Source organism: Arachis duranensis, chromosome 10 (genome assembly GCF_000817695.3).
Source record: "Arachis duranensis cultivar V14167 chromosome 10, aradu.V14167.gnm2.J7QH, whole genome shotgun sequence".
NCBI lineage: Eukaryota > Viridiplantae > Streptophyta > Magnoliopsida > Fabales > Fabaceae > Arachis > Arachis duranensis.
The window spans coordinates 8183923-8194113 of record NC_029781.3 but is presented as its reverse complement, the minus strand read 5'-3'; the positions used below and the strand labels follow the sequence as shown (position 1 = coordinate 8194113).

Genomic DNA, 10191 nt, shown 5'->3' with positions numbered 1-10191 from the left:
ATTTGGTCAAAGCAATTGCAGGTACTCCTGGTTTTCTTTTCTCATTTTTTATTCTACAACTTCCTTTTTTATTTTTCATTCTAGATTTTCTTCTTAAATTCTTATATTTGTGGTTAGTTAGAATTGAAATCGCTCATCTAGTTTTCGTGTTTGCAATAAATCATCGTGTAACCTTTTGGGAACATATTGATAATTTAGTGTTACCTCTCTGCAACCTTTTGTTTTTTTGTTTTTTTAAATTAAATTGATCTGCTGTATATTATTTTGATGGTTCAGTTAAGACCCGCAAAGAAGCCAAACGAATGGCCTTGTTGGATGCTATTGCCTCTGCAAAGGCTAGAGTGGAAGGCCTTAAGGCAAGCATTGAGCAGCAGCAGACAAAGAAACAAGAGTTTGCGGAATTTCTCGCTCAACAGTCTCTTGGTAATGACCTTTTTTTTGCATGTGGTTGCAACTATTTCTAGCTATTTAAAGAAATAAGCTGTTTCTGGTTTTGTTTCTGTAGTAGAGTGGAAGTTGTTAACATCTGCTTTATAACTTGTTAACACCTAATACGTAATTTGTTTAAAGATTTTCAGTTGTTCTGGCATTGACATTTGAATCACATGGTTGTAGATAATTTTTCTTGTGTTTGTTCTTATTTGTTTGTGGTGGGCATATTTTACGCAAAAATGCTATTTGCACACCATAATCAGTCACCTTGTACTTTTGTATAAATATATGTGTAGTTTAACTTATTTTCAATGTATATTTTGTATTTCAATGTATATTCTATACTGATGGCTAATTTTGGTGACTGATTTTAGTATACATCTAGCATGATTGTATTTTACGTGATGGATTAAAACTTATGTAGTTATGTGTAAACTTTCACAAATTATATGTTGAATGGAATCAAGTTATACTAAATAATACATTGGCTGGGTCGACATAGCAGAGTTGTCAAAGATTTTGTTAACAAGTTTTGTTATATGTAATTCGTACAGAAAGGTTTCTGACTTGAACTATAATTCACTGGAAGATTTAAATATTGTGAGAAATGTGTGAATTTATGTTTGAGGTTTAGTTCTTTATTGAAATTCCTGATGCAAGATACTCTATGGATCCTTGATTATTGAGTTATGGATCAAAGTGGGCTGATAAATGACAAAGATGCTACATGGGTGGACAGATAAATGGATATATCTTAGATATTGGGACCAATAAAAGTTGTCTTGATTGTAACATTATTGTTGCATTATTCTGTCATAAGAGGATACTCAGTGGTGCGTATTACATAGAGAAAGTTAGCGCTGTTTATTTCAAGGGAGCATACAGTTCCAGATTTTGTGAGAGGTATTTGAAGTTATGGTTTTAGCCATAGTGCTAGTGCAGCAATCTCTGGTCTATTACTTAAGAACATATGGGGAATTTTCAACTGCAGTAAGCTGAAATATGCAGAAGTGAAAAACACAAGTCATAGAATCAGAAAAAGAAATAATGCATAGGGGACGGAATTAAAAAGGAGCAAAATATGATATTAAAATCAACTCAGAACAAATAATACTTATAATGAAAATAAAGATGGTTTCAAACTCAAACAAACAGGTTTGAGCAAATAAACAAAATAAAAAAGAAACCCAAGTTATGGTGGGATAAGGCTAGATTTAGGGCTGGCAATGGATAGGGTAGGGTAGGGTTTGGACTCTACCCTAACCTTACCTGCGAGTTGAAAACCTTTTTAAAACTCAACCCTATCCTACCCGTGGGTTGAGTAACTCTACCTACATCCTAAATTTCTCAACCATATCCTACTCGTAGGAAAATTAAATTTTTTCAAGCAAATATAAAATTCAATCATTCCATATTTTATACATATTAATAAAATAGAAAATAAAAAATTAAGTTCAAAGTAAAATTAAAAAAAATAAAATCTTAAAGAAATTCAACATAAAATTATAAACGTACGAAATTAGAAAGAAAAGAAAAGACAGCATCTACCACTTTCAAAGGGAAGGGAAGTATATGAAGATAAAGTTTGCATTATTGCCCTTCATTTTTCATGGTAAAGGTAATAATTAGATATTAGCACTGGTAGTGTAATAAGCCATAATGATCAACTTAAAATGTAGCAGTTAGCATCTGTCAACACAAATCCCTCTGGCCTCTATCTTTGTAATGGCTACTTTGTTACTACTATATATTATATTATTATTGTGCATTAATATTAAAGGTGCCGGTGCCATCAACTATCTGCAATTCATCTTGGAAATCATTATAGCAAGCTGCAAATATTATTAATGAGTAACATTGTAAAGAGAAAAATACTTATCCCTTAGTATCATTACTTGCCAGAATGCAGCAAAGTGCGAATTTCCTTTTCAGCTCTTAATCCTTTTGATCTCTGGAATGTTGATTTTTAATCATGTTTTTAGCATGAGTCAAAAGTGCTTTTATCCTGGTCTTCCATTCATGTATATCCTATCAATTTAATCTTTTGGTCCAGTGATTTTATGACATAGTATTAAAATTTTTATGACTAAAAAAGCTAGAGTTTAATCTTTGTTATTCTCAAAAAAAGAAAAAGAAAAAGAAAAATAGTATAAGACAATTTAAAAAACGTTAAGAATATAATTATTCATATGCATCCCTTTATTAGTTTAAACATTTAGACTAAGTAATTTCATACTATAATATCAAGAAATCTGTATTCTCTATTTACACGTGATTTCTGGTTGCAACTCTTGTGAAAGAAGTTTTGAAGGATGATTTACAATGGTTTTGTAATTATGTCGTCTCTATTTCCCTTTTCTGTTATCTTTATTGACCGACTTACTGATGTTTGAAATTCTCTGATGTAAGAGATATTATGAACTGCTCTGAGCTCATCTCTCCTAGCTTCCTTTTTCTTCTGTAAATAGCTTTGGCAGCATCTGAAGGGAGGACAAATGAAAGAATTGAACATGATGAAACACAGGAGGCCATCTCTTGGTACAATAGGGTCCTTGGCTTTCATGTTGAAGGTGGACACGGTAATTGATGTCAATATTTTTGTCCATGGATTATTCTTTTCAAACTTATTATCACTAATTCTTATGCTCTTCAGGAGTAAAATTCACATTCAAGAATATAAACATGAACAACCCAAATGAGGAATATTCTTTTACCATCCGCCATGAAAACAATACTTACACATGTAAGCAGGATATCCGGTTTCATCTATGATCTTAAAAGTATACTGATATACTAGCTCAAGAAATCTGAATTTTGTCTTTTGTATCAGTGTTAAGTTGTGAACCTTCCCTTGAAAACACAGAAGATCTGATCCATGAATTAAACAAGACAAATGGGTTATTTAAATTTGCTAGAGTAATGAGGAAAAAGTTCCAGGAGGCAGTGATACAAGGTACAGTCATATCTCTTTTATATGAGTGCATTAAGCCATTAAGATCATGGGGTTCCTATATATTATGAGGCTGGAAGTCTGGGACGGCCACTTCAATCACATCACAATTGAGCTGAGCTTTTGTTTAGTCTAATTATTATTTGATGTAAACCATGAATTTGTCTTTATGAGGAGTAAACCAGCTGGTATTCTGTCAAACTGAGTCATTGCTATTCATCATGTTTATCTTGGTCAAATGATGTTTTATCTGTTAGTCCAGTTTATCATTGCTATTCTTATTGTTTATTATATGAATGTTATTTTTCAAATATATTCTCTTGTTTGTCTGTTAAGATAATATTATGAACCCTAGTCAGTTGCAGTTCTATCTTTGTCAAACTCTGACATGTTACCCTTCTCTCAACTTGTTAAATAGTATTTGGAACATTGATGAAAAAGGGCTTCTTATAAGTGTTATATTCTAAAATTATGAAAAAACAGGGGGTTTTGTTCAGACTACAGTTGAACATGAAGAATCTATGTTGATGTCTGCATCTGCTCCAGTTTTATCAATGTCATCTGCTAGAAGTGATACTACAGCTGAGGGAATCAATGATCATGTTGAGCCTGTTAAAGTTAATTCAAATATTAACAAACAACATATTCAAAGAAGGGTAAATTCAGGAATTCTATCTCCTGGTTCCGCATCATCCATTCGCCGGTCTCCTCGTTTGAAGGTATGATGCAATTAGTTGTGTTTGGATATATTACGTGAAAAGTGATTTTAAAAATGTTTTGTTTGAATCGATTTTCAAATTTTATTTTGCATAATAAATTACTGGACATGGCGTCGTTTGATCCATGTAGCCGATCCCACCTAGTGGGATAAGGCTTTGTTGTTGTATATATTTGATTCATTTATCAATGGATAAACAGGTAAAATGGTCCCACGTTGAAAAAATTTCAACCTGAATAAAGTAGAGCAGTATGAGTATGATTATGACTGTTTTCATATTTCGATGGCCTAAAATAGAAAACATTAATTAGTATTTTCATTTTGATTTTTTTTGTTGTAATATAAGAAAATTCAACTCAATACTAAACCAAAATGAAAAGTCAGAATCAAGTAGATTATAACTAAAATGTAAATATAACTCTTCCCAGCACAGAAAAGAAGTCTTCAGAATTTGATATTGTCAATTGCAAGCATGTAGACACATGCTGCCACAATATGTTTGAGGTTATATCTTTACCCATTCTTCAGTTCGGCAATGTTGCATCCCCTCCCATTCCCCACCTACCCTGGGGTAAAATGTGGAGGGTTTGTTTTCTGGTATGTCTTTCTGAATATGACAGTTACTGGTGTGGTATATCCTTATATGCAGGCCATGAGATGAATCCAAATGGAGGATGCTGCTTGCCTCCTCATTTTATGATGCATGCTGAGTTTGCTGAAGTGATCTTTATAGGCATGACTTATGGTTAACGTTGCTAAGAGTAACAGATTGACACTTCAGATTGATTTACCTTCTCGATGTCTGTATATAGCAGATTAGAGATCTCCAGAAAATGGATATTGTATCTTATTATGTATTGGGAAACTAGGAATTTGATGTAGCTTTTTTGAAAAGCCGTGTTCCTTATGTGGAAATTGCTTTTTTTTTTTTTTTAATCCCCCTCTCCCTCCCTTGATATCCGTCGTTATGGACTTATGGTACCAATATCTTGCATTGGCTTTGTAAATGAAGCAGTGTATTCAGTTAGATCTCCATGGTTTGTGTTTTCTTTTTGGCTACCCTTTTGTGTGAATTTTCCTTTTGTTAACCATTATGTATCAAGCTTTTGCGTGTGAAAGTTACTGTAAAATTACCATGTGACCTAGACATAGTGAGTATGATTGCCAGTCACAGAAAGTGTACTCTATTCTTGAGCAGTTACATTCGTTGCAATCTGAAATATTTCTCACTCGCCCCTTCTGCTTGTGAACTTAGAGCAACATAACATGTGGTTGCCGCACCCTACGATATTGATTTGAGTAACTTGGATGCGATGAAAAATAGGGAATCTGCAAGGAAGTTATGTGAACGTCGAGTAACTTCTTCAATCTTATATCAAAGTGTGAAACAACCATGCCGATGCCAAAATAATTAGCGTTTGTTCTTACCCGTAATTGAGCCCTGATGAGCTCTAATAATTCTTGGATGAACTGCATTGATAGTTACTCTAGCATTCCTTGCCTTTGTTATCATCCAATTTCCAAGAATATTTTAGAGGGACATGCAAAGTTTTAACTTTTGTAGCATAATGAAACATAAAGTTTAGGTGTGTTATTATGATGTCATTCTAACCTTGTGCTGTCTAGCCATTTCCTTCACATGTAGAATGCTAGCCAATTTTGACTGAGCATATAAGCGTGTGCCATTATAGCTGCATTTGTCATGGGGAAGAGAATTACAATGGTTAGTATCCATCATTTAGTGCAATTGTTAGACATGTTCTGAAAATTTAGCATCTAAGAAGGAAGTGATGGTGGTACTTTTTTCCGGCGACCATGTCATTGAAGCGAAAACAGCCTCTGGATGACAGAGGAAACGTTTATTATTCTTCCTTCAATGCCTGTCTTCTTTGCTGTATCTATCAATTTCTTTTTTTTTTTGGTCGGTGGATTGGACAACCCCCAATTCTAGGTACACAACACACTCACACATTCCTCACATTTTATCACATTTTTTTCCTCAATTGCTTTTTCTAGAATTTGAACCCTAGACCTTTGATGTAGGGAGGAGGAGAGATGCCGTTAGAGTCAAGGCTCATTGGCATCTATCAATTTCTCTAATAGAATCTTCGTTAACAAAAAATGTCCTGCAATTAAAGTTGGAAAATAGTAAACAAATGAAATATATGACTTTTTTCTTTTTATTTACGGCCCATCTTGAATTTTGTTGTATTTTATTTATTGTGTCCTCTAATCATGTCTCTTTTTGTTGTCTTCGATTCTTTGGTTCTGATAAGGAGAACAATAAAACATCATCAATAGAAGTATGGGAATGGGCCATGTAGTTTGCTTTGGATTTGGAATCAATTAAAAAATGGCGCATGCTCTTGCTCGGTGATTGATATATTTGTTTATTAAAAATGAAGGCTCTCCTTCGCAAGCCAATCCGCTCTTTGGTTTGCTTCTCGATAGATATGCTTGATTTGAATACACCAATTCCTTTTGAGATAATCACCAATTCTTCTGATTAAAGGCACCGGATGTTGTGTTGAATCCTTTACTTTGTTGATCATATCCACTACTACCTTGGAGTCTGACTCCACTACCAAAAATCTTAAGCTCAACTCCCATGCAATTCTAACACCATGAAATATTCTCCACAACTCGGCTTGAATTGAGGTACATGTTCCTATGTTCACCATATACCCAGCGATCCACCTTTCATTCTTATCTCTAATTAAGCCTCCACATCTCGCCCTTCTTAGATTCCCGCTCACAGCTCCGTCTGAGTTGAGCTTTGACCATCTCTCTGGTGGCTTCAACCAGCCAATATATATCTCCTCCCGTGTTCGTTGATTCTCCAAGGGTTTGGTCCTCTTAAAGGCTTCTTCTATGTTCTTGACGTATAAGATGGTCGGCATTTTGAGGTCTACAGAAAGGAAGTGTGAAGATTTCTTTGTTCCTCCACTGCCATATCCACATTTAAGTTACAAAAAATTGCGTCATCCAATCGCTTTTGGTCTTTCCCATATCTATAGTCATATTCCACCGAATCCAAGAATCGAAGGGAGCTTTAAAGAAGAGGTAAATGTCGGAGGGATGAATAAGTTTTGTCCAAACTCTTGATGTCCATGGACAGTCTCTGAGAACATGTAGCACAGATTCTTTCACACTATCACATTTATGGCACGAAGGATTTTTTTGGAACATTCTTGCTCTTCTCTTTGCTGTGAGTATTTTCTTATGAACCACCATCCAAAGAAAAACTTTTATTCTGTGAGGTCCTTTCCACCTCCATATCAGGGTCCAAACTTGGTCTTGCTCTTCCTCATGTTGAGCCAGTGCGCTATAGGCGCTAGATACTGCAAATTCTCCGTCATTCGTGAGCTCCCAGGTTAACGTGTCCTGTCCCATAGAGTCCATCGTTGGCGGCATCGCTCTGATGGTACTTAAGATGTCTTCAGTCAGAAAATTCTGCAAATAAGTTACATTCCATTCCCCTGCTACAGTGATGGCATCACGCACTGTTAGACTGAGATCCACCTCCTCTCCCGCGGCGATGCATTGGATTAAAGGGGGCCTCTCTTTATCCATTTATCAGTCCAAAGCTTAGTTGATCTTCCATCCCCAATAAAGATGTAAGTATTTTGGATTAAGCAATTCCAAACTTTGGCCAAGCTTCTCTATAGTGTTGAATCTGATTAGCATATTTGAAGTTCATGGAGTAAATTTTTTCCTCTCCCGTACTTACTTCTTAGGACCTCAGACCATAAAGCCTTCTCATTCTTTAGTAGACGCCATAACAGTTTAACAAGAAAAGCTTCATTCATTGCCTCAAGTCTTTTGATCCCATTCCTCCAATTATTTTTAGTTTGCATAGAACCTCCCAGTTAACATTGTGTATTCTTCTCTTATTAGTCTCCTTCCCCCATATAAATCTTCTTTGTATTTTTTCAATTTCCAAACAAACTCCCTTTGGTATGGAGGTATACATCATATCAAAATTGATTGAAGGACTTATGGCAGACTACACTAAAGTAATTCTCCATCCCAACGAAATACACTTTGCTTTTCACCCTTTCAACTTCCCAGCCACTCTATCAATAATATTTTTAAATTTATCCTTCCCTTTTCTCTTATTATTAAATATGGCACCCAAGTACTTTCCTAGACTTTCCACTTCAGAAAAGCCACTCAATCTAACAATCTCTTGTCTGGTCCGTACATCAACATTCTTGGAGAAATAAAGAGAAGTTCTCATTGGATTTACCTTAAAGCCCGAAGCCTTTTTAAATTTCTTCAAACTCTCCACAGAAATTCTCATCTGTTTCGAAGATGCTTCCATGAATAAAAGCAGATCATCAGCAAACAAAAGATGCGAGATATGAGGACTCTGTCATCCTGAATGAAGGCTAAAGTATTATCAAAGCTTGCTCCATCATAAAATGGTGGTCCTGCATAAAAAAGGATTGTTGACTATATTGCTCCTTTTCTTATTTTAGAAGGCTTTAAACATATAAACATGTTAGATGTTGTTTCTCATTTTTCTTCATATGATATCAACTTTTCTCAGCTAATTAAGAAGTGTCAACTGATTATTAATGAAGATAGGAGATTAGATTGACCAATAACAAAATATTTAATAGCCCATTTTTACAAAATGATTAAATACATTAATTCATAAAATATAATAGCACAACTTTGTTAAATAATAAATTTTTAAATATGTTCTTTATATAAAATAAATTATACTATGGCAGTTTGACAATAGAAAACTATTACAATCATTAATCAAGTGTATTGTAAAAAAATCATTCAAAAAATTTATTTTTTATGTCTTTTTTTTTGTCGGTCGGTATTCTCTAATTTTACATACTAATAATTAATTTTTCGAAGATCAGTATTTTATTTAAGGGTTTGTTATTAATGGTTTGTTGGTAGTCAATGAATTGCTATATATTCATTAGGTGGAATTGAACCTCCTTAATATTTTTTTAAGCGGATGAATAATTGCTATGTATTCACTTAGTGAAATTCAACCTTTGGATACTTCCTTAAGCAAATGAATATATATTATCCAAATATATATTAGTTTTTTTTAGTGGGATAGAGACTAAGATCTTTGCCATGTTTACTTAATTTGAGACATTGTCAATTGAACGTATTAGTCTATCTCTATTTTTTAGTATATCCGATCATTGAAGAATGCAATTATATATAAATATTAAAAATTGTACCTAAATAATTTGTAGAAAATATCATTTTAAATTTATCTTCAGAGAATTCAAGGTTTGGAGAGGATATTTCTATATTGTTTCTGTAAGACAAAACTCATTGCATCCTGAATATAGAATTTTAATAGAGAGAGAAAATATTGAGGGGAGTTTCAAAGCTAAGAACCCAAAACAAAATCTATGAATAAAAGCAAAAGAGTTAAGATCAATCTCTAATAGAATAACCTTAGCATTTGATGTCTCCTTTTGAATATTTTCGATCACATCTTTTGCTTTCTTTAACTCTTTTACTGCAATAACTACTTTTACTCCTCTCTTTGCTAACACCCTTGCTGTTTCAGCTCTAATTCCAGAACTTGCCCCTTCAATTAATTAATTAATATTGTATTACTACACAATAATTTTGAGATTTATCAAATTTTAATTAATTAAGAGTAAATTAATATATAAATTATGGAAGAAAATTGAATAGTTTTAGTGTGATTGAGTAGTGAATAATTTAAAGGATGAGAAAGGAATAATAATATTAAGAGTAAATATCCTTTTCAGCTTTGACCTTTTTTTCTTGAGATATATAATACTTTAATCATCATTAAACTTCAATCAGGTCCCTACCCATAAAGAAAATTAGACAAATCGACCCCTGTCACCAGTTGTTAAAGGGTTGCCTATATAACGTGTCAGGTGGAGTTTGATGTATCAAAGTGTCAGTGCCATGTTTCAGATCCATTGGTTGGAGGGACTAAAAACTCCTCTTGACATCTTCCTCTTCTTCTTCTTTATCCTCCTCCTCTTCTCCTCTATTTCCTCATTTTCTTCTTTTCCTTTCTTTTCGCATCTCCATCTCCATCATCATCGAATTTCACCTTCACCACTAC

General features: G+C 33.8%; 1 protein-coding gene and 1 pseudogene across 1 annotated transcript; one reads left to right on the top strand and one right to left on the bottom strand.

Moving 5' to 3' along the window:
* LOC107468901 (kinetochore protein SPC25 homolog) lies at positions 1-4107 on the top strand. The gene is made up of 6 exons (XM_016088284.3): positions 1-21; positions 277-423; positions 2901-3011; positions 3086-3175; positions 3263-3385; positions 3866-4107. Exons 2-6 carry the CDS (start codon positions 303-305, stop codon positions 4105-4107), a joined length of 687 nt encoding a protein of 228 aa, XP_015943770.1. The 5' UTR covers positions 1-21; positions 277-302.
* Positions 4108-5219: 1112 nt separating this feature from the next.
* LOC107468893 (short-chain dehydrogenase TIC 32, chloroplastic-like) lies at positions 5220-9682 on the bottom strand (annotated as a pseudogene).
* Between the last annotated feature and the right edge of the window lie 509 nt (positions 9683-10191).

Coding starts and splice junctions, on each gene's coding strand:
- LOC107468901 (XM_016088284.3), top strand. CDS start 303: ATGGCCTTGTTGGATGCTATTGCCTCTGCAAAGGCTAGAGTGGAAGGC. Junction 424..2,900: donor TCTCGCTCAACAGTCTCTTG/GTAATGACCTTT, acceptor TTCTGTAAATAG/CTTTGGCAGCATCTGAAGGG. Junction 3,386..3,865: donor CCAGGAGGCAGTGATACAAG/GTACAGTCATAT, acceptor ATGAAAAAACAG/GGGGTTTTGTTCAGACTACA.